Source organism: Pezoporus flaviventris, unplaced genomic scaffold (assembly GCF_033815535.1).
Source record: "Pezoporus flaviventris isolate CSIRO_AGI_PZ_B2104156 unplaced genomic scaffold, CSIRO_AGI_Pfla_v1 ptg000007l, whole genome shotgun sequence".
NCBI classification, from domain to species: domain Eukaryota; kingdom Metazoa; phylum Chordata; class Aves; order Psittaciformes; family Psittacidae; genus Pezoporus; species Pezoporus flaviventris.
This window is the reverse complement of record NW_026892555.1, coordinates 66,435,773-66,461,402: the sequence shown is the minus strand read 5'-3', so window position 1 is coordinate 66,461,402 and position 25,630 is coordinate 66,435,773. Positions and strand designations below refer to the sequence as shown.

The window sequence follows — 25,630 nt, the reverse complement described above, 5'->3', positions numbered from 1 at the left end:
TAGCAATATATTATATTGTTTAGAACCTAATGGAATTAGTTTATATATATTTTCCATGTCCCTTTCAGTTCTGTTTTTTAGCTGGGTCTATACAGAGACAATTCTTGAGTACTTTTTATACAAGTCTTAAGAATACAACTGAACCAGATTTTTTTTCCCCATTTTAAAAGGGTATTCAAAATATAACAAGGACCCTAACCTAAATCAATGAATTTTGGTATAAAAGTCTTTGAAAGGTCAGCAACCAAGAGCAGAAGCCCTTGCTTCTCCTTTGAAAACCACAGTCCCATAGGACTTTATATCTGTCACTTAGCAGTTATGACAACCTTGCACTGAAAATGGCAATTCTTCAGATCCTAACTATATTTGATATAGAAAATTATCTAGAGAGAAAGGTACTGCATTCAGATAATGTTTCTTCTCCAAGATATCCTTTGGCCATGCGCTGGCAATGATGGATCAGTGTGTAGGAACCAGGGAATCTGAGTTCCATTGCTCTTGACTGCTGTTAATATTCCTATAGCCTTTATTGAAGACTTGGTTTTACTCCATTCCATCTTGATGTAGACTATTTATTGAAAGTGACAAATTTAACAATGCTATCTCAGGCAGAACTGGGAATAAATTCTGTATCTACAGTAAAAAAGGTAAGCCTCATCCATTAATTCAGACTTGCCTTCTAAATACATTGTATGTGTTTGGTTGTACTTCCAGACAGTTGTGCAAGACTGCCTCACCTACTTGCTCATTTTATAATACTTATTCCTTAATTGTTTTAATTTCATCTACAGCCATTAGCAAATGTGGATTCAGTTGAGCATGTCTATCCTAAGAAATTAACCACAGTTCCAACAACCTTCTTTTAATGCAAAAGAACCAAGTGAGCTTTCTTTACAATCCGCTTTAACCAGCCATCTGAAAATGAAAATGATCACAGACTCATGAAGTCAGCTGTACATACACACTGTTTATATAAGAAATCTTTTTGACTGTTTTACCATAAGAGAGACATGCTCATCCTTTAGACAGAATTTTTTTTTGCCTTTGCAAGATATTTTTTTCTGTAGTGAGACTGTGACCCTTTCCTTCAGGAAAAGCAACATCCACCTGAATAAACCTGGACTTCAAGCATCAGAAATTACTCATAGAGTAATGGCCAGGTAAGGGTTTCACAAATATAAAACCTGATGCTGAACCCTTGTGCTCCTCAGGGTTCTTCCACTGCATTCCCTGTTCTGCTTTACCGGTTTATTTCAACCACAAGAAATGTAGAACCTGCCCTGCCCAATACAAATCACAGATCTAAGGAAAGGTAAAAAACCTAAAATATCATTTCCACCTCAACTAATCTGACAGTTCAGCTTTCTATTCCCAAAGGGATCATTAGCAGGAAAGTTATTTAAAAGTCCTATACCACACTAAGCTAATCATTTAAGCTCCTTTAATGGACAATGAGAAGAACTGGTATTGCTGACTGTAATTCCTCCTGTCCTGAATTTCCAGAAAATGTCACAGGGATCAAGCTGGTGAAGTACTGTCTGTTCCACTGACTGCAGTGGGAATCTGAATGGTCACTTAGGTGTAGGCGCTGACAGCAACATAAGGTAAATCCCACCCAGAGGTAAAATGTAGGTCTGGAAATACATTTAGTCATCTAACTCCCTGCTCCCCTGAAGATGAGCATCTATGCAATTTACTAAAAGTAAAGTAAATTTTGTGGCTGAGGAAAGAAACTCAAGTCTCCCAAGTCCTCATCTAGCTCCCTGACCGTTACATTAGCTTTCTTTTTGTAGAAGCATTCATAAGAGTGCAGACACAGTCCTCGCAGTGAAACGCAATTTCTTGTTGCAAACATTAAAGCGAGCAAGTGCAAGTAATTACTCTGTAGAGGTTCTAATTCACCTGTCGGTCAGGGCTTAGTTTTCGGAAACTGTCTGATGTAAGGCAGAAATGATATATTTCTTATATTATCCCATGTTCAGTAAGGTACACAGAATCGTAAGAAATTCAGACTGTTCACATTAGTAAAACCTTGTTCAGTGGATGATCTGAATAGGAATGAGGATTCACAGTTCAAGTCAGGGATAATTAGCATTCATATACAAAGTAATAAAAAAACCATATGCTGATTGCTTAGTCATCTGCTGTACTACTGTAAAAAAAAGACAATCTCCTTGGTTAGGAACATAATGATTTATTTTGAACTAAATAAATAGGGTAGATATAGAAATAGATTAATCACTGAAGTTTACTAAATGTTCTTCCATCTTGCTTTCCTGGTTGAGTGCTACTGTATACCTCTCCTGATTTCTGTAATAGGGAGAGAGCTGGCCAGGATTTTTTCATATTTGTTAGATCACCACCCACTACCTCAAAGAACCTGAACAACAAACAACGTGAGAAAACTGTACTCTTACCAGCTTATTAACAGCAGAGTTTGATTTATAGCTAAGCCCAGCTCAATGGGGACATCCACATCCTTATGTTACCAATACGCACTGGGAAAAAAAGGATTAGCAGAGACAGAAAACAGACAAGAATGTGAAGCTAATGACCCTATTCCTGTCTTGAAGTCTGTATTTGGGAATGAGAAGTGTAGGAGTGCAGCTTGCCACTTTTCAGGATCCAGAACAATTGTTCTTTTAAATTCAATGGCTCTTCAGCATTTCCGCTGGCTTTAGTAAAGTCAACACTGTGACCCACAACACAATATAACTGAGAACACTAACATGTTCAGCAGATGTCAGATTCCCCATGCAAATGCTGTTCTTGCTATTTAAGAAGGATGGAAGGGGAAAGGCATGCACAGGCCACACTAACTGGCATAAAAGATACTCTCCTGCTGCCAACAGGGTGAGATTAAGCCTTCCTTGTTCAGAAAAATTAGATCAGTGACTCCATCATCTTTTCATGTGGAAACACATAAGGCACCTCAAAGCAGAATTGTCTCAGGTTTCTCCTTGCAGTCTGTAATATTTGGGATCTGCAATGTACACAGCCCTGCCAATGCAGAAGTTCTCAATAGCTGCAGAGACCTCAAGAGCTCAGTTATCACTGGATGAGTGAAAAGCCTGTCAGTGTTGGTCACTGACGCTCCCTGCCATTTCTTGCCTTGGCAAGCTATATGCAACAGCACCTGTGGGGATTCCCCAGTTATTAGCTGCCCCAGGCTGCTCTTTCCAGAAATCTCCCAAGCATGAAAGGAGTTTGCTACAAATTTCTCCCCTGTAATAACACTGGATGCCATCAAATGCCTTCACTGTAGAAGTCTTGTTATTTTGTTTCAACACAGAACAATTATCTCTTGCCAAGAGTATATTTTCTTGTCAACAGTGCTGCACTTTTTCTTCATCAGCTCAGGTTTTAATAAAGGCATTTCCCCCTTCTCTTAGATCCCAAGAAGCATATTTTTCTCTCTAGCTGTATTATGCAAAAACTTCCAAGACATTTATCTGCAGTACTACTTTTTCTGTGTTATCTCCACAGGTCTGAGGAATGACTAATATTTTTGGTCCTTTTCGAGGCCTCTTCACAGATTAGGCAGTTTGGGAATACAAACCACATCAACGTTAGCAAATGCATACTAAAAAAAAAACCCCAAACTTATAAAGAGAATTTCTTCTGGCAACTCACTTTTTCAAAGCTTCTCAAGTCATGCTCTTGCTGTTCTTCTCTGCTTTCAAGGTACAAATGATGCCTAGTTCACATTAGTCAAGCCACAAAAGAAAGACGAAAACCTGGACTGACGTAACATGCTCGCAGCAAGAGCTGCTAGCAGCAAACAAATAACTTTCTTTCTAGTTTACTCTCTAAGCCAAGTTCATCTTGAGACAGAAATTTAGAAACAGAATCAGTCACCTCACTATCCGTGAAAGGAGAGGTGAGATTTTGGGGTTTTGACATACCAATAATGTCATTATCTGGGCATCAGAATAATTTTGGATTTTAAGCTCTTACATACTGCCTTTGCATTTAGAAATCAACCTCTTCTTTCTGATGAGAATTTACAATGCCTTCTCTTTAGTGTATCCATATTTTCCTGTTGAGAGTGTGGATGCCGCATCTATCTTCTCCCTAGTTAACTCATTAAACCTTTTTCTGAGGAATAAAACCCAAAACAACAACCCATAACTCTCCTGCAAGTACATTTAGAGAAGGTGCTAATTATGAGCAGTTAGGTGAGGATATTAGTATACATTGCCCAGCTTTCTTCTATGCTAATGCTCATCTTGTGGCAAACAGCTGGCATTAAGAAAGTAAAATTTTCATCAATGATTCATTATCTCTTTTAAATCAAGGGAAGAATTTCCCCCCAAATGAAGAATATCATAGATGTCGGACAAAATGGAGCATTTACTTCCAACACACCTATATATCACAAGCCAGAACACATCTATTAATGTCACCTTTAATCTTATGATTTTTAAAAGAAAAACACAAATCCATTAAAATTATAAATGAAAGAAGCACCAAGGATGAAAGCAGTAAAATTCACAAACATCACACACACGATCCAAGTTTAGGTGACATGCCCAGACAATGGCAGAATGAAATCACAAACTCCACACAGGAGAAGAAATCCCAGTAATCCCTGCCAATCTGACTGAGGAGGAAATTCTTTTCTGTCCCTAAACTGGATGACTTGTATAACCCTAAGAGTTTAAACACAGCACGCATGAGAATCTGCGCAATACCACTAAATACAGGCTGCCCCACATCTCATCACTGGCTGCAACTAGTCCTTAATGTACCGGAGGATGGTAAAAATTATTATAGGGCAAAACAGAAGCCAGAAGTCCCAAAGACCAAGTTAAAAATCAAAGTTAGCCTCACCATTTAGCATCCCACACTTTGGGATGCTTTGGCTGTTATACGACACAATCACCTTTATGAAAGCTAATGCAACCTTTACTCTCTATCAACTAACCAAGTATCCAGTGAATTTAAAAACAACTTTCAATTCATCATCTTTAGGAGACCTAGTCTGCATTTTAAACTTTTTTCCAATACATATCATATTTTCTTGTAAAGTGAATGAATGCTTTCTGAACAGCCACTATAATTAAAGTAATCCCTGTAACATTATTGCAAATTTACCTTTTGTAAAACTGATGAAAATTTACTAAGAAAAATACATACCACTAAGATTAAGTTTAAAAATCACATAGATGCAAGACCCCTGAAAATGGCTTAAATACACAAACATATCATGATGTAACTCTGTCATGAAATATGTATTGTTGTTTACTGAAAGTTGAGACAGGTCAGGAATTTAGTCAGATGATATCAGACTCAGAAACAGATCTCTCTTCTTCACAAAACTGCCTAACACTGAATTTCTGATTCACCCTCCATTAGAGGTCTCCCTCCCCACCTTGTGGTAGTGGTAGAACCCCACTACAGTGTATCCCAAAAGAACTTCAGCAGTGCTTTTATTACACAGAAAGATACAATTAATAACAACAATAGTTTGTTTATTTTGTTTGTTTCCACTCCAGGCTGTTTCCAACCTAGAATAAGAATCATTATTTGTGTTGGGGGAGTGCAAACAAGTACTCCAGGACCTACGGCAAAGTGAGATTCGGGAGTGGTTCACCTCTGACAGAGCATTTTGCCACTGAAAACTAACAGTGGGAGACATATGCATAAAGTGGCTTAAACCAAATCTGCAGTCCTTCTGGATTATGAAGTGTTTCTACAACATGCAACAGCTTTGTTGCATACACATAATTGCCAATAATCTCTGTTCAAAAAGAACAGAGGACCTTTGACAGAAATTAAACAACCTGTAAACCTCCATTGTACTCAATGGTGTGAAGGGGAGAAAAGGATGGCAAGAGAAAATGGCAGTTACAAAGCACTGAATCTCTTGTCACATCGGTCATGCCAGGCACTGGTATATTAAATACCAATGTAAACTGAAGGGCTAAATGTTTTGAAAGGTAAACAAACTGCTCCATGTTAATGGCTTCAAAGATACTCAAACAGTGGAAGCCACTCAGCTACTTTCTACTGTTACTTTGCTATTGCATCTTTGTGAGGGTGAGGCAGAATAGATGTGTTCAATATACTCAAGTCTTGTGTGTACATTTGTGGAGAAAAGTCTGTATAATTTTTTTTTTTTTTCTTCCAAACTAAGCTGGAATAATCCAATACATAAGACCCGAGTAAAACAATTACACTGAGGTCTAATCTTCACACTGTTGAACATAGAAAGTAAATCTAGAAAGGAAAATAAAGCTACAGCCATAGAAAATATGATCAGTCTTGTGCCCTGAGTATAAATCTAGAACTTCACTCCTCAGTATTAAGTTGTGTTAACTGACCTGTGAGTTTTTCCAGAACATCAAATCCATGTTTCAGAGCAATGATATCAAGAAAAGAGACTGTGCCATCTTCAAACCTAAAGAATGGAATAAATGAGCACAGTAAACAATCACGCAGACACAGTACAGACTTTAAATCTATTTTGAGTGTTATTTTGTATTCAACAAATTTAACTAGCAAAGTGGGAGCTCTTCCTTCAGGGATTCATCTTCCAGTCTTGTAGTGTCCTGTGAAGCAAATATATATTCTTCAAAGCTATAGAGGTTCACATGAACAGTTGCTTGCATGTAGAAAGTTATATTCTCCCTTGCATGGGCTACTTGTGGGTTTTAGATTTTTAAAGTAATGGGTAACATTTATGTCTTATGAGCTAATGTCACAAGGTCCTTCTGACAATATCGGGAATACCTGAGGAGACAAGCGAAGACATTGTGCTTGTCCCCCAACTCCAAAGTGATTACATCTACTACAGTTGAGTTAGAAGGCAAGAGAAACCTTCCTTACTTGGAGCAAAGAGAATGATCACCAACAAATCTCCTTGCATGTGCTCCTTCCCGAAATCAAAAATAACTGACCTATAACAAGAGCACTGTACAAAGTGGGAGAAAAGTTGCACCCCTACTAATATCTTTTAAAGGAAACACCAAATGGTAATGAAAATGGTGGATTTGATGAGCTACTGCAGCCATTCCCTCAGTTCAGAAGGAGAAAGTGCAGCTTCAAGGATGAAATGTATGCAGGAAGTGGTGCCCAAGAGAATTTCAAGGGGGTAGAAGGGACACTTACTTAGGCTTTATGTGCACTGCAATGCACAAGAGGTTTTAAGGTGTTCAGCTTGCTTCACCACAAAGGGGAATGCAGAATAATGCTGACAAATGATAAAGTCAAAAGTGCACAGGCTGAACCCAGGAGCAACAGCCCAAGATCTCATGGTTAAAGTTTAAAATGAAACTCTGACCATGAGAATGAGACTTCCCAGGGACGTGGTGTTCCTTGGGTCTTTCTCAGAAAGGTCTGATGATGTTTACATTGAAAAATCAGTGGACAGCATTGAGCATAAAAGAGGCGCTCTTGGGCAAAAATACTTTACATGCACACAGAGAAGAAAATAAGGGATTACTTTTTTTTTTTTCCTGGATGCATAATTTTTCATAATGTATGTAAAAAGCTATTGGTGCCACAATTAAGTATGCATTGTAAAAAGGCCCAAAGGTTAAAAATGTCAGACTTCAAATGCTTTGTGTTTAATAAAATAAACCTCAATAGAATTTTATAATAGGTCTCACTTCTGCGGTGATTTTTCTTACTTATCTTCTCTTTCATTTTTCTATAGCTATCAAACAATTTAAACACTGCAAGTGATACTGTCAGGTGAAGGACATAAGCTTGCAAAAATATTTAGTAAAGATCCACACAAAAGAATAATGCAAGAGTATTGTGTATATATATTGGTAATATGTTCAGCTGGGATGAAAGAAGAGAGATAAAGGCAGCAAATAATTATAAACTAGGTGATAAGTGAGAAGTGGTGGACTACTACAAGGATGAATAGCCCAAAAAAGGACACTCATGTTCAGGTATCTCTATACAACATAGGCCACAGAATCCTTCTCAGGAATTTCTGCATCTTGCCTAGTAATAATTAATTAATTAATTGCTTCTGAGCTTTAGGGAAGAAACATCACTGATTGCCAATAATGAAATTTAGAATGTCCACTTGTGATTTGAAAGACACCTTACACCAGGAGTATTTTCAAAGTGACCTGTGGACCAGTATCTGAGGGAAGCAATACTTTAACAGCCAGAAAAACTGGGGGAGAAGGAGGAAGAAGAGATAAAGTAGAGGCTAACAGTGGTTTTGGAACTAAATGCAAGAAAAATATTAAAAATGTGCACTGTCTGAAAAAATTTTGGTCCCACACAGCTGCCAAGGGGAGATTACAGAAAGGATCTGTGAGGGTGAATTGACCTGCCCTGCTCCATTACTGGCAATGGCGAGCTAAGCAAATAAAACAATGACAACTAAACACCAGAGCAGAGATATTGGCACTGGGCCTATCAAGAAGACTGCACAACCCTCAACAACCTTATCAGTATCAAAATAGAAAAGCACTTGAAAGGGTAAAACAGGTGCCAGCCTAGATATTCAAAGGCCTCTGAAACTTACCTATATTAAAACAGAAATGAAAATTTGATTTCTGTTGATTAGATGTGATTATTAACTAAGCAGACAACTGCAGTACATCAATTGCTAAGCAATAGAATAGATGCATCTTACTGTTGTAAGATCGTAAAGATTTTTATGGAAATAGTCCAGAGCTTAGGAATCTCTTTCCATTCAGAAAAAAAGAAAGCAAACACAGTTGTGGGGTTTTGGTTAATCATTATGCTTCAGAACAGCACAATTGTTGTGCCAGTGTATGCCACATCCTGCATTGCATTCTCAGACACCTGTTATTTATTCTTTCTGTATCACAAAAAAATTTTCTGCTGGGAGCTCCATTGCAAAAACTAGAAGCCATGAAAGAATTGAAAGTAATGACAAAAATATTTGCTCAAAGATACTGGCGATTCTCTCATTTTACAGTTTAGATATGGACTATTTTGCAACATTCCTCTCTTTGATTTTGTATGTTCATGTGACTTCCTCTATTTCTACATTACCAACTTTCTATATCTGGTAAAGAAAGCATTACTATTTAGTTACACCTATAATACGTGTATTTATGCTATTTCCAGTTGTCTTGGGTTCAGCAGTAGCAGTCATTTTTCTCCTTCTTAGTAGCTGTTGCAGTGCTGTGGTTTTGACTTTCAGCCTGGGAACAGCACTGATAACACCGATGATTTTAGTTACTGCTCAGTAATGTTTAGTCTGACCAAGGACTTTGTGAGTCTCATGCTCTGCCAGGGAGGAGGGGAAGCCAGGAGGAAGCAGAGACAGGACACCTGACCCAAACTAGCCAGAGGTATTCCATACCACAGCACGTCATGCCCACTATATAAACTGGGGGCAGTTACCTGGAAGGGCTAGATCACTGCTCGGGTTGGGCTAGGTATCGGTCGGTGGGTGGTGAGCAGTTGTATTCTCTTTCCTTGTTATTTCCCTTATCATCATTATCATTGGTGGCAGCAGCAGTGGTTTGTGTTATACCTTAGTTACTGGACTGTTCTTACATTAGCCGGTGGGAGCTACATTCTTTCCATTCTCCTCCCCATCCCTCCGGTAGCGAGGGGAGGAAGGGGGGAGAGTGAGCGAGGGGCTGCGCGGTTCTGGATTGCCGCCTGGGCTTAAACCATGACACTAGTGGACTTGATTCTCACATATATTCTTCAGATTTACTGAACACCTGGTGTGCAATTTCATGTAAATTTTACAGGAAAAATATGTAAATTCTGATATTTAGCAAATTAAGCATTACGTGCTATAGCAATTTTACTTAGTACCATGGCAAAACTTATAATGCCATGAAGGGTAGCTATTAATCTCTTGGGACACAAAGAGCTCTCTCACAGAATGTTTAACTCTGTTTGAGAGGAAACACGCTACTTGCATTGCAAAAAAATTGACTTCAACGGCTACTTTTCTGTTAGATGCAATTGATGCTTCAAATAAATTTTTTCCCCACTTGATGTCAGTTTCAGTGTTAGAATAATCAATTTAGGATGAAGTTCATTTGAATGCTGGTCTAGAAGCCATTTCCTGAAGCAATAATGGTTTGGCATCTGATTATGTATGAAGTATACTTACAAAGGCTAATACTGCCAGAATACCAACCCAAGAAACAAGCTTACCTCTCTTAGCTAGTTCCTTTTATAATTGATCCTACTTAATCACATCTGGGATGAGCTCAGTTGCTTAGCTGATTGTGTTTGCGAGAAGCTGATACCATTTCACGTCAACCTGCTATCTGACAGCTCATGGCATAAGAAAAAACAGAGCAGCCTGCCTAAATCTATCAAGGAGTTATGAAGCTGATGAGCTGCTCTTCTTTTTCAAGTCACACAAGATCTCTGCTTCTAGAAGCAGCAATATTTCCTTTGAGTCATAAGAGAATTCTTCCCTGTCTTCTTTACAGAACAGCCTGTAGCCATCCATCATGATCCTCCAGTCATGTGAGCTGTCTCACCAAGTTTCAGTTATCTTTTGATATCTTAACTTTCTGTCTGGGCATGGAGCTCCAGTTCCTTCTGTTTGTTCCCCAGGCTGCATGCATTGGTACACATACACTTGAGGTGGTTAATCTTCTCATTCTCATTTGGGGAGGCAGCTAAGGAACATTTGTACATGTGCAATTTCTAACCAGAATATAGCCTGGAGCTTTGAAACTGATAAAAATCACATCACAAGGTCAAAAATAATCCCACTCACTTGAGAGCGTTACTGAGCCAGTGCAAAGTGCAATGAAGGAGCATGGCAGGGGGGACCATCAGTGCCAGCCAGCTTCCACTCTCCTTTACAGTGGGGTAATGACTCCATTTAGGTCAAATAAGCAGAAGTCATTTCTGAGTGTCTAAAGCAGGTAAAAATGAAATCAAATCCACAGAGAAAGCATATTTCTTGAATAAGCTGCTTTTCTTTTTTTTTTTTTTTAACATTTCTCAAGAGTAGAGTTGCCCTTTGAAGTGAGATGTTACATGAGTTCCTTTCATCTTTTCAATTCATTTATTTTCATCTAATTAAGAAGTACAACAACACAAAGAGGTTCTTGGTGTGCATTTAAAAGTAGTTCACTCAGATCCTATTTTTCACCTCTTAGAGATATTCCGTATCACCTCTACATGAATAAACTGTCTTGGCAAATTTAATTTTTACATGTTCTACATTTACTTGTTTATTCTAAATTGACATTTGCTGTAATTATAACAGCACTAAGGGTATACAGTGTCAAGCTTATGGCTGTAGGAACAGGCTGTTTTCAGTCATTGTCAAGTTCTTAGGTTAGTAATTGCCATCTCTGATATTAGCAGGGGATCAGATGTTAATTGGTCTCACTGCTTTCCAACATCAAAAAACAACATTTGCAAAATGAACTGTATTTGTTTTGCTTTCCTTGAACTTAAAATGCATCATTACTGGTCTATGAAACCTTTAGGGCCCTGTTTTGCTCTTATAGCACATCTATCAGCTCCTGAGACCAAGTTCTCAGGTACCTTTCCAGGGTGTTTGTGGCTCTCCAGGGGACATGCTGCCCTTGGTCTGGCTTTGTCTCCCACAGATGATGCTCTTCATTTCTAGCAGTCTGATATTTTTCCATATGAGACACTTTCTTAACTGAGTGAAAACCTGGTCATGTTGACACCAACAGCTGATTTTTAAGGCAACATGACACACGACCAAGCATTTACCGGGGTGCTTTTTGATCCTCTACTAGTAAAAACCTTTGAAACAGGATCTGAGCCCTAAACCACTAACCTCAGGCACACACTCCCTTTGGACTAAATATCTTTGCTTCACATGGTAGATGTCACTGAATCAAGTAAATAAAATTAGGAGATAGCCTGTTTTAATGGGCATGTGTGCTGTCATTAAACTATGCTTTCATAATAATCTAACTTGTGTGTAACTGCATGCACAGGAGCATATTACAGTAAGCCAAAAATCAAAATACTAGGAGGGCAGTAGTAAATCATAGACCTCTGAATAAAACACCTACTCTCACTACTTCATCAACTCCTTTTTACCTCTGTAAGTGGCACATGAGTTAGTGGTTCATGAGTGATGACTGTTCTCACACAATGAAAGAAGAATGCTTATCCAGTGCCCGAACAACTGCCTTTTGTAGAGGAGAAAATTGAATGAATAAACCAACCCATTTTTATTTCTCAAATGTCCTTGTGCATTTTATGTACAATTTTGTGAGCTTCTAACTGGCAATTTTGCTACCTGTATCTGAAAAAATCTTCCACTTTTCCACTAAAAGATTAGCAATCCTTGAGTGTGTTACTCAAATCCATCTGAATCACACATTCTGATTTTGCAGATTATAATTTTCTGAGGTCTCTGCGTTTCAGTAAAAATACACTTCTGACAACTATATATCACAATTACTTTCAGCTGTACACAATTTTTAAATAGAAATAGATTTTTCCTACTAATATAATTTTTTTATAAATGCTTTAAAATATAGGAACACAACATTTATACAAGAGCTTTGCCAATAAGCATTTAAATTCATTAAACAATGAATAAGTTACATATCAGGGATAAACTACACCCTCCACCAGCCCCTACACCTAAAAAGTCAAATAATAATAAAAATACTTCTCTTCCCCCCCCAAGAAGAGTCTTTGCTCACAAAAAAAACCTGCACCGCCTTTGGCCTTGGCAAAAGGTTCCCTCCACAAGTCCCAAAACAGGCCAATGTGGTTTCATTGCACTGACAGGGAGGAGCAAGGTAAACAAAATAATCTTTCTCTTTAAAATTCCATTATGCAAAGGGATATTTCTTTGAGGTACATTAAATTTAACCTGCAGGAACTTGGGGCCTGCTGGTTAACTGGCCTCAAAGAATAATATGTTCAACCATCAGCTAGTTACCCTGCAATTTATATTCATTCATCTTAACTCGTAACTTATTAATGTCAACAAGAACTCCATTAAGGTGCATTCCCGTGTGAGCAAGGGTACTGCAAATGATTTCTGTATCTGTCTATTAAACGTTTGATATGTGTCATTCTGCTATGATTAAATATCAATAATCCAATTGTTCACACCTCTGCTTCCCATGGGATGGTTAATATCCAGATATAACTCCAAGTAGTAGTTAAAATGAGCAATTTGCAAAGTGTATTTGCATAAACTGTTCACTGATCAGTTATGAGTAATAAATCATTAATAAAAATTCAAAGCCCTTTCTCTGATTTTCTCCTTAGGAGGAAAGAAAGGATGAAAGACATCGTGGAGATAAATTTTTCATAGGCAATAACCTGACCAGCTGTAATCATTTGTCCATACTCAGTAGAAACAGATTTGTTTATTTTCTCATGAAGATTGAGATGCAATCTTTCATCCTTCCACAAGTGCATCTGGGGATAAAGAATAATTTTGTAATGAACTGCTAAAGGCAAATCAATTTAAAATTTGGCAGACAAAAAAGACTCCATTTGAACATGAATATATTCTTAAACACACATAGAAATACTGCTAGCTAATCATGTGTGCCAGACCAAGATCAAACACTTGGGTACTATTAGTAGCAACTTATCCTCTGATAATAGAGAAAAATCCCTATGACTGCTTTCCATGGGTGTGTTCCATTTTACAGAAAGGTCTGCGCCTCAAAACAGGGGTTACTGCAATACACAAGCCCTGTTTCCACTGCAGAAAAAAGCAAAACTTCTGAGCACTGTATTTCCTCAGTTAGAGATGTGAAAACACTTCTCTGATTCCATCCAGAAAGCTTATTTCTCTAGAAGTAAAATTTTTTTCTGGACCTAATTTTCAGAGGCAATATATACCCAAGATTAGCAGAATTCATTGTGAGCTGTGAATGAAAACAGGTTCTTCACTATTAAGCCCCTTTCATGTTAAGTCACCATTTGGGGCAGACTTACTCTTCCTTCATGGCAACCTAAAAACTAACTTAAAGAATTTCAAATGCTGGTACTGTCAATAAGACAGAGGCTAAAAAGTGTTCATGATTATGAGGGTTCTGAACAGGCTGGATCAATGGGCCGGGGCAGACTGTGTGAGGTACAACAAAGTGAAGTGCACTTAGAAAGTGAAGTCCTGCACTTAGGCCACAAAAACAGGTTTGTGGAAGAGCGGCTGGAAAACTGCCCAGCAGAAAAGGACCTGAGGATGTTGGTCAACAGCTGGCTAAATATGAGCCAACAGCATGCCCAGGTAGCCAAGAAGACCAAAAGCATCCTGGTATGTATCAGCAGTATGGCCAGCAGGAACAGGGAAACGATTGCTCCACTATACTCAGCACAGGAGAGGCCTGTCATGATTTAAACCCAGCTGGTAACTCAATATCATGAAGCCACTTGCTCACCCCTCTCCTTCCTCCCTCCCCACATAGGATGGGGAGGAGGACTGAAATAATGTAAAACCCACAGGTTGAGATAAGAACAGTTTAATAACCAAAATAAAGTGCAATATGATACTACTAATAATGGAAATAACAAGGAGAGAGATATAAAAATAAATGGGAAAAGAGAAAACAAAAAATGACAGTCATGCACAATACAATTGCTCACCACCCACTGACCAACATCCATCCTGACGCACAGTGATTTGTTCCTTTCTGGGTGACTCTCCCAGTTTATATACTGGGCATGCTGTGGTATAGAATATACCTTTGACTAGTTTGGGTCAGATGCTCCCACCTTCTTGTGCCCCTCCTCACTGGCAGAGGATGAGACCGAAAAGTCCTTGATCAGGGTAAGCACTACTGAACAGCAACTAAAACATTGGTGTGTTATCAGCATTGCTCTCAGACTAAAGCCAAAACACAGCACTGCACCAGCTACTAGGAGGAAAATTAACTGTATCCCAGCTGAAACCAGGAAAAGGCTGCACCTCGTAATTGGTGGCATATGCCAACTACAAGTAGTAACAAGTAAGCACTAAGCAGCTAAAATCCATTTAATGTATGACATATGTACCAGCGACACCCTAAGTATTCAGAAATGCTGGCAGCTTAATAGGACTGGCATTATTAAATTACTGCTATAAACCAACTTAGGTTCAGAATAAGGTCTGATTAGTTAGTTTGCATGTTGAGACCTTTGCGATAGCAGGAAAATTGTCAAAGCAGAATGAGACAGACACAAGGAAGACAGCTAATAAGGCATTCCGAGCTATACATGTAACCTTTTTAGCCCTAGGGGTTGCAACCAGCTGAGATTTTCACAAGGAGAAAAAACTATTCTTTCTGCCCCACTCTCATGCTTGAACAAAATATTGCATGGAAAGTTATGCTACACCAAACCAGCTGCATCCTGGCAATCAGCTTTATTACTTCAAAACCTACCAGGCTATCTTTCCACTTTGGGACCTCATTACTACTAGGCAGACTAATATGCAGCCTTCTTCCAATGATATTTTACATTTTCCAGCATTGTTATGCAACTTCCTAAAACTTCACACTACCCTGTGAGGTTAACTGGTAGCATTTCACTCATAAAATGAGAACACAGTAGTTGAAGTTAGTGAATTTTCTTTCCAAGGATCTTCTCTGACTTATTTGTAAATCTTGGTCTGGATATTGTGTGCTACCAGATTTCCAGAAAATTAAACTTATAACAATGATATTGAACTAGTGAGTACTCCTAATTTCTCACTGGTATAATAGCAATCTGCAGTTTATACTGCAGAAAGGAAAGAACCCTTTTGTCCAATTGTTTCTTCAATAGGAGGGCAGTGATGGAGAGCCCAGGAATATCATGTACTCATGCTATAAACAAAGGTAGGGGCTGGTGTCACAGGTGTCCTGGAGCTGCACAGATAAGGTCAGTAACTGGAGGAAGTTCTGGAGGCCTCCCAGTCATGCAAGTCTAGAAGAAAGAGGATCACCTCAACTAATGATTCCTTCAAGTAAAATTCTAGCATGTTACCTGGCATTGCTTGATGCTTGAAATAGGGAGCACAGAGAGATGACTCACGTGTCTGTCTCTGACAAAAAAAGAGCATGAGTCAGATAGATGAGGAAACAGCAAGGTGAGGAAACAGCAAGGTAAAGAAACAGCAAAGGGTAGGAGTATGTGCAGAGGGTTAGGATCAACAGAGAAACAAGAAGTTTAATATTCATAGAAGTATTTGTTATGTAAGTAATATCATCCCAGGTATCATCCAAATAGAAACCAGAATAATGAGTGGGTAAAAAAGCCAGAGACGTTTGAAAGTTAAGACAAAGTATGTGGGAGGGATTAAAGCTTCTGTATGACACTTACTATGTGGTAGAAAAATAGTCACAAATAGAAAACATTTGCTAAAGAAAACACTTGTTAAAGAAAAGTAAACACATAAGAGAGATGGTGGCAAAGGAAACAGAAATGTTTTGAATTGAAATATCATTGGTCAGGCGTTCCAAGCAAGCAGGACCAGTTGCTGAGATTCTGCCATAGCCTATATAGCTAAAAAGCACATTTTTGGGTAACAGATACGTTCCTAACATTCTCACAGAAATAAAAACTACCTTAACTTTCCTACAAGCAACACCAAGGTAACATTAAAACTAATGGTCGAGTTCAATTATTTCTTAACATCAGAGTCAAACCCAAACAAAACCTGCCATAAATAAAATAGTTATCTGAAAACTGGCTTTTACAAACAATTATACAAGTCATAATTGAAGACTTTGATAGAAACCCTGTTCAGAGGGATTTCTAGTTTATGTGGCATAGACAGATAAGCCACCTTAACTGAGGTTTTGAATATGATTAGGGCAAAATGAAATATAAGTGAAATTACTTGGTCAGGAAAACTAACTGAAGTCTTCAGTACTTAAATATAGAGGAGACCTAAAATTACTTGAAGTTAAGGTTCAAAAATGCATGGAATTTTCATCGCAAAATGATGAAAAAGGAAAGAAAATGAACTTTTAAAGAAAGCTTTCAGCAATAGCCTGCACTCAAAATAAACCTCTGAAGAGAGGTTTTAGCACTGCTTATAAAAGCTGACATAAAGCAGAAAAAGTGCTGCTCAGTGAAGGAAGCTACTGTCGAAAAGAGAAAATACAGGGATATGGTGAGAATTCCCCAAAACCAAGCTCTGACAAAGCAAATAACTGAACAGCAAACTCTTCTTCATATAAAATCAAAGGAAAATATAAATAATAACACACAATATATAATGAAATAAGGAATATAAATAAAAAGAGAAAGGACAGGGACTTTTTACAAGGGCATGAAGGGATAGGACAAAGGATACTGGTTTTAAACTGAAAGAGGGTAGATTTAGATTAGATATTAGGAATAACAGGATATTAGATATTAGGAAGATATTCTTTAGCATGAGGCACTGGAACAGGTTGCCCATAGAAGTTGTGGCTGCCCCATTCCTGGAAGTGTTCACAACCACACTCAATGAGGCTTTGAGCAACCTGGTCTGGTAGAAGATGTCCCTGCCAACAGCAGAGGGGTTGGAAATGGATGATCAGTAAGGTCCCTTGCAACCAAAACCATTTTATGATTCTATGATTTCATGACAATGACTGTCTCTCAAGAAGCAAAGAGATGGAAAAGAAAAAAAGGTCTCAAAACTAAATGAATACTTGGCTTGAGATTTTTACTGGTACTCTGATGAATAAAACAGGTCAGGACAGGGTGAGTCATGTCTGAAAGTTTGTGGAAAGTGTGAAAATAGAAGTTATTGCAACTGGTGTAGAAACTCACTTCAAAGGATTTAATGTACTTGAACACAGGCAGACAGACCAACTATGTCTGAGAATAGTAAGAAAGTGGCATGAAAATCTCCCAAGTCCAATAATGCTGGCCAGTAAAAAAAAAATTGTCAGATCAGGAATGGAAAACAGGAAACACAATAATTCTACTGAAGAAAGTAGAAAGACCCAGCCAGCAACACATCTGTTAGCTTGTCCTAAGTGTTCTGTACATCCTTAAAACAAGTTCTGAATGAATGGATCAATTAAATGAGCAAATAACGTTCAAATGCACCACGGGTTATGCCAATGGAAAATCAAGCCCAGAGAGGCTGCCATTTTAAAAGCACGTTATCTTGCTAGGCAAAGGAAATGCGGAACTAATTTATCTGGATTTCAGAAACCATTACCTCTAATGCCATATGAGAAGCTATTACAGAGCAGGGAATATTAGAAGAGTGCTACAGTAGGCTAAGAAATTATGCTAAAAGGGGAACTGTTAAGCTAGGAAAAGGTTACCTGTTCAGTTCCTCAAGCACTGGTTTTGGGACAAGTATCTCTTTTAGTAATATCTTAGTAATGATCCTGCATAAAAGACGAGAATGTGAAGATAAAACAGGCTGCTGAAATGAAATCTGGAGATTGTCAGTGCAGAAGTTGGGGCTGTATATTATGTGCAGTAAGAAACAGATAATGCTGAAAACCCTGAAAACAGAAACAAGATTAAATGTATAATATGCTATAATATTTGATAGGTACATCATCATGCATAAACCCTATTATGCAGTTAGGGATTACCGACATTAACTTCTACCATGAACTGGAGGAGCATCATCTCAAACATCAGATTTATTAGTTGATCAGATCAGTTGTCAGCCATCAGCATGACAGACAAGAAAACATGCTAGAACTTAGAGATAGAAAAATATTAACACCATTAATAAAGGTCTGGTAATATTTTCTGTGGTATGCTGTGTAGGATGATCAGAGAAAAGGAAAACCCATCTTCACTTACTATGGAAATTCAAAGCTCAGTTAGAATTGCTCTTGGTACTTCTAGAGATAGAAAGGTGAGTAATAACCAGGGAGGAAAAAGAGCTACAGCACAAAACACAGATAAGTGACCAAACTGAAAACAAGCTGATACAGACGGCAAAGCAGAAGTCTTGTATCCACCCAAGATGTTAGATGACAGAACAGTTTTCCAACAGGAGTAGCAGGAACAAATCAAATCCAACATCCGCTCCCTCTCCTTTGTCAAAAGCTTCCTCCTTATTCTGCACACAGGCTCAGTATAAAGAAGGGATTATATAGTGTGGGTGTCTTTGACAACAAATAAATTGATTGCAGGACCCCTAAGGTTTTTGCCCCTCCAAAGAATCCAATAAATGGAAATGCCAAAATAGCAACTCCTCTCACTTTATGAAACTGCATTTAAAAAACCCCATAAATATAGATGTTTAAAACTTTGTGAACCTCTGAAAACCCTGGAGTCATCCCTCTTGATGATTCTCCTCTGACCAAATCAGTTCCATTTGACATCCAATTAAATTGGCACTATCTTGCACAGCATCATTTTCATAAAGACACTGCTCAGACAAAAGAAATCCACTTACTAACAAACAGCTTTTTTTTCTCTTATAAATTTGCACGTAAGTTCTATCAGCCTGACAGGGCATATTGACTAGTTTCATATGCTTCCAGTAAGGAGGGTCCCTGTTGATGGCGGTGAAGAAAAGAAAAGTAATTTTATACAGATTAATTTTCATGGAAGTAGAAGGTGATCTCGACAGTTGACTGATTTTATAAAATGATGTTAACACAGTAAAAATAGAAATGGCCACCTCCATTAATGTTTGGTTTTTTATCCAAAAATACAGAAAAACTTTCTGCCTCAATCATACTAGACACATAAGAGTTGCTAAGAAAGAAAAAATGTATGGTAACATTGTAATACAAAGTACCCATTTGAAAAACTCAACATGAACTAATACAGCAAGTCATTTATTATCTCTTATCAATAAAAACACTTTCAAAATTCAGATTTCAATGAGTGTATAATCCTTCTGGCTGGAAATATACTGAGTTTCTTTATATGCTATGGAGAGTCTACCAGTAAGTAAAAGAGAAAATGGTTGTATTCAAGTTTCAGACATTTGCATCCCCCCACCACAGAAAAATAGATATATTTTCCATTAAAAGCCCACCGAAGAAGAGATTCTCGTAATTCATTTATCAACCAAAGACTAACTAGTGCTGAGATGGAACTACTTGCTCTTCCACAGCTATGATGTTGCAAGTGCGGTATGTAGATATTTCAGGGACATGCAGCCAGGTAACTCTGCTTGTAAAATATTAGGCAGTGAAGATGTCTGGTATAAGTAGAAAAATACAGTAAAAGAACCAGCTGAGGTTGCTCTAAATATAGTACTGCCTGTTTAGACTTGCTAACCACTGGAGAGAACTAAATATGGCAGAAAACAGGTAGCTCTGCATGCAGGGAATTCATAATAATATACAGAGGAAAATAAAATTGCACTTTAAAGTATGCCTAGCATTATACAAACAATGAAGCACTTTGCAAAAAACAGAGTCTTAGGAAGATAGCAAACAAAGCAAAAAGAAAATTCACATTTGCTGACATAGACTCTGATCTGGCCAAAAGGGTGCTGGGGTGTTGTATCACAGTGTGATGATAAGCAGCCCACAGCATTGCTGCCCACAGCTTGGCTGCCAGACTCTTGAATTTCCTGGTACAAATGAAAATAGCTTGCATTAACAGAATGTTCCATGACTTCAGAAAGTTCCCTAGTGGAAAAATGAATTTGAAGACAAAAGGTACATGGAGTTGCCATTCACAAATACCATATACAGTTTTTAGGGAAATACAGAAAGCATAGCGGTGTAAAGCCTAAATGCCACCCATCCAGATTTTTTTGGTGGTCAGAGGAATCTATGATTTTAAATTTAGTTAAATACTAGTCTTCTATGTTACAGATTGGAAATCTGGGATTCCATATGACAGTCTCACATGGCACCTTAAAATGACATAACCAGTAGGTCACTGCAAAGGTTTGCATTCAAAACAATTATTCACATAATGAATTCCAAATATATTTCAGATATTTTAATCCCTTAACATAAGTAGAACACCCGATATAAAACCTAATTAGACTTGTCAGGCCATTCAGTATTTTAATATATCACCCATGCTTTCAGAAGGTTTCTTTCCTCCACCCTCCATTCCCCATATAGCTTAATGTTTGCTTTACTTGATACAATTACTGAAAAAAGTCCAGTTGAGATTGGCTTTCAGTTATAATTGATGATGAATGTGTCAAAGTATTATGACGTTGTTTATCACACTGCTTGCAATGTAATTTAGTGCAATAATACTAAGACTTACTATGTGACAGTTATTTAGCATTTAAGTCTTCTTAAGATGCTCTGCAGATTATCCTGAATGCTAACTAGGGGAAGATTATTATATAAAAAAGCAGCTTCAGGCAAAATGTAGAGACAAGTTTCTAGAGCCCAGCAAAAGCTCTTAAATCTTATGTCATCTACAAGCTGAAATATAATAATTAAATAATCTAGACATGTTGTAAAGCTAATGAGAAATCCAAAGGATAAAATTAAGAATTGACATTAATAGGGAAGCCCAACCATGTGAGGAAAAAACAGTCTTTGTTCTTTCTCATATAATTTCAGAAGAGAGATCTTCCTTTTCAATATATACATACACACAAAAAATTGAAACCTAAGATCTGGGGGGGGGGGGGGAAGTAATAACTTTGGGTACCATAGCAGACAGCTTAGGGTATTTTAAGGTAAGATTTTAAGGTAAGTCTTAGCTGTCCTGGTTTGTTGTTTGTTTTCTTTTTTTTTTTTTTTTTTTCTCTTTGTTGCCACTAAATTAATTTTGTTTTCAGCTCAGGTGTAGTTCTAAAGAATTTTCAGATCTCAGCGGGTCTGTGTTGTATATTCCTTTGTATGCTTATGAATCTTGTCTCCGGCCTTAGGCTTTCTTCTGCAACGAATGAACGTGCAATTGCGCCCTGGGGAGCTGCGTCCCAGTACAGCACAAAGCTGCTCTCACTGACCTCAGATCTGAAGGGAAAGCAATAGTTTTACATGCGTTGCCTGTGATGACTAAACAAAGATAACTGATTGCTACATATTTTTACCAGGAAAATATCAGGCAGGGTGGGCAACAGCAAATAATATCTTGTCTTTTTTTGTAGTTAGCATGACTAAAATGGAAAAGATCTAATAGTTTAAATCTAGATGCAAGGTCTAGATCAAGGAAAATTGTGCAGGTATATAGAAAATTCAGTCTATTTTGGGATATTGTTTTCAAGTTGTGACATGTTGAAAACTCATATTTAAAGTTCAAACTTCATAACAGAATTTGTTTCTCTTGCTGTAGTTTCTCACTGTGCTGTAGCATTCTGTGCACATATGACATGGCACGTACAATTTACTAACGTTGTAATTCTATACTCCTGAAGTTAAACATACTTCTGGAACAACCTTCTAGTCTCTGATTAAAAGTCACTATTCTCTACAAATCCTTCTGAAAACAAACCAAATACTAAAAGTATTTGCAGCTCAACTGAGATATAAAATACACATAATCTTTCATCCAGTTTTGCCGTTCTTGTAGAAACAATTCTAAACCATCATTCATTAGTATAAGCATATAAATATTAGTAGCATCTTGTTGCTACGTCTGAAATGCAAAAAAAAAAACCTATCTGTAATTCCTTTTCGGTTGTAACCTGTTAAAATAACTGATCATCTGTGTTTTCATGACAACTATATTCTTTAAATTTTAAGGTGTCTAGCAAACTAGCTCTTTTTCTGGTATTTTGTGTCTGACATTGTATATTCTTTTTGAGAAGGGATATACCTGATAATACAATGTTAAGAACATTTTGCCTAATGCAATTTTGAGTTTACTAATGTTTTTAAAGATACATTTGTTATTGGAATTGAGTTCTGCAAATACCATGTTTAATAGAACTTGACTAATCTTTTTGTTCAATTACCTATCATTCCATCTATTAAAATTCTGGTGTTCAAACTCACTGGAGCCATTTCAAAGGTTCTTTTGAGAAAACCAGAATACATTAGTGAGGGAAGTGGATGATTTTTAAGAAGTACAACATCTGATATTGGCACATCCATCATCACAAAAAGCTTGGAAAGTTTTAATCTATGAGAAAAGAATCAGCATTTTTTTACCACCTTCTGTCACCGTAATAAGAAATGCAAATGATGGAATAGACTGAAGATAACACTGATTATCCATAGAAATGGATATTGATTAGCCAGAGAGATCCTGGTAAAATTTGACTCTCAAGAAGCACTTGGTCCCCGGTGGCTACTCATTTAAAGGTGAGCCCCAGAGCTTTTGAATTGTTCTAATGGCACTCCTGCTAGCAGCAGCAAGCTCTGTAGGCTAATTCAACAAGGACTGTAATCAAAATTTGTGGCTTTTTCTGCCTGACCTCCTCCCTACACTAATAGGTGGATGTCACCAAGCAGTCTTTGTGCAGGTAGGCTGAGGAAAGAGCAGCATGCTGCTTGTTTCTCAGAGCATGCGTGCCTGCAGGGGAAGATGGTGCTTGAGGGGTTTCCTGGGGAGACTGGCCAAGACACACTACCAACTATCACCATGGGATGTCCTTATGGAGTACTGGTGCCTATATGCAACTTCTCTGTCCTTTAGATCTTGCATTTTCCGTTGGTCTCAGTAGGTGCCACCTGCTATGTTACATTTTCTTCCACTTTTTCCTCCAAAAACTGGAAGCTGAAATTTCTAATTAACAAAAAATAAAATTTAATGTTTTGATTAATGTTAAGGGAGTCATCTTGACTGACTTCCCTGCTTTTGGGCAGATATGTGGCACTTAGTTCAGTTTATTGACCAAGCTAAATCCCTGCAAATCATCCATTGATATGAAGAATGACTGGAGTTGTTTCAGATGTCTTTCCTATGAGATATATATCCTCAATATATATCCTCAATATTTATCTTGATTAGACTGTATTGAGCATTTGCCAAACTATTGCTTACAAGCATCTGTTCAGGAATACATTCAACCATTCAACTAAGTCAGCTACTCTGTGGTCAGCTCAATGCTACTAGCTACAGTTAACAGGTTATAAATTAATACCTTCTGCCCTACCATGGACATCCCCATAAAGAGATGATAATGAAAAACAAGCAATGTACATTAACCTAAATGCAACTGTAAGTTTATTATCTTTTTTTGCATGTTTTTCTCAGTCACTATTTAAAACCAAATCTGCAGCTCTGGTTGACGTTTTTGCAGTACCCACATACAGAAGATAAATACTGCTCTCTTGCTTTATGACGGTGACCTGCAGCTTAAAAAGAAAAGAGCTGCAGGTCCTATTTTGAGGCATTACGGGTTCTGTTTTCAGGTACTGGGAAGAGCTAATGTTCTGCCAACTAATGTCAGTGTTGGTTTTCTGAGTTTAACACAGGCTGGGGAAATAAAATCTGCAGCCACCTTCAAAAATTGTGTTAAACAGCAAAGATACTTAGCCTAAATTCAAACAAATAAGAATTTTATGTAACTCGAAAAAGAAATATGATTCAGATATCTTTAATCTGAAGAATTTCCTTTAATCATAGGCTATTACTCCTTTATGGAGTCAAAGTACACTGGCAGATTGTATACTGGATAAGGAACAGCAAGTAATCAGTATTACATACATCTAAGACACAGAGCTGCACAGAGAGACTGTCTAAAACCAGGGTTTTGTCTGGAATAGGGCAAGAATCCCCTAAAGTGAGTAGAAAAAGAAAAAATATTTAGTCTCAGAGTCCCTGAAAAGCACAATTAACATGACTGCTTAACATGCGAGGATTGCTTTAATGTATCAAGGGACTATTTGAAAGCAACATAAAGAAGAAACCAAATAAAATGCATTATAGACAACAATACCCCCATACAGACTATGCTCTGCCTAGCCTCTTATCAGAAAAATTGTGTACCATTTGAGAGACATATGACCAGATAACATGCTCTTGTTAATATCTATTGAGTATTTTGAGTCAGAAGAAGCGGCAGTGGAGTACCACAGAGCATTTCTTAATTTGTAAGATGCGAAATAAACAGTCCTTTCTTTTCAAGATCACTTGTTCTTTTTTTCTTTTATAAAGGGCTGATGAATCCTTCCAAAGCAAGACAGTGTAGGTGCAGTTCTTGGGAACAGCAGGTACGTACATGCTCTAAAACAAAGTAAGCTTACACAGCTTAGGTGTTCTACCTCCTGAGGAGTTTTGACACATACTGATTAGCCAAGGGCTACTATTTATGCTAAATAAGGGTTAAGACTTTGCACTGATCCCTCTCCAAAACACAGGGTTCGCAATGCTCTGGAAGACTGGGCTTCTCTGGAAAAGTATCTGATGTTCCAGTGGCCATACATCTCCGTTACTGTGCTAAGTGCAAGTTAACTATGATTGCCTAGATACAAATAATTTGTATTTAAGGAAGTAGCATATTTAGGAGGAAAGAGTCTCTCTAGTCTAATGGAAGATCACTAAGAAAAAAATCTTCATCTAGGAGGCTGCTTTGAAGCTGAACCAGCTAAACTGCATTATTTTCCAGTGAGAAAACATGCTGATAAGAGTGTTCATTTAATAAAAATATGGCATAAAGCACAGAAAAATTCATGTTTACTTCCAACACATTCAGCTAAAATCTCATTCTTCAACAATGAACACATTATGGCAAGAGGAGGTTAGAGATAAACTAAATTGAATATAGCGTAATTATATATAATTGTAATTGTACTGGTAATTATTTTTCTTAATTTGAGTCTTTATCAAGTGGCTGAGGAAATATTTATAATGTAATTGTTATGCACACTGGCACAATCGTAATTCACACTGCAAATACAGGGCATTCTCTAAAGCTTTTCTTAAGAGTCAAGTA

The 25,630-nt window shown here is 37.6% G+C and overlaps 1 protein-coding gene across 4 annotated transcripts in view; it reads right to left on the bottom strand.

Moving 5' to 3' along the window:
* The window catches only part of MOCOS (molybdenum cofactor sulfurase), a 222,401-nt gene that overhangs the window by 84,053 nt on the left and 112,718 nt on the right, over nucleotides 1-25,630 (bottom strand). For all 4 annotated transcript variants that reach the window (XM_061449066.1, XM_061449065.1, XM_061449068.1 and 1 more), the window contains exon 5: nucleotides 6,327-6,403. In XM_061449066.1, the coding sequence (XP_061305050.1) occupies nucleotides 6,327-6,403 (77 nt within the window). The remainder of the gene's footprint in view (nucleotides 1-6,326; nucleotides 6,404-25,630) is intronic.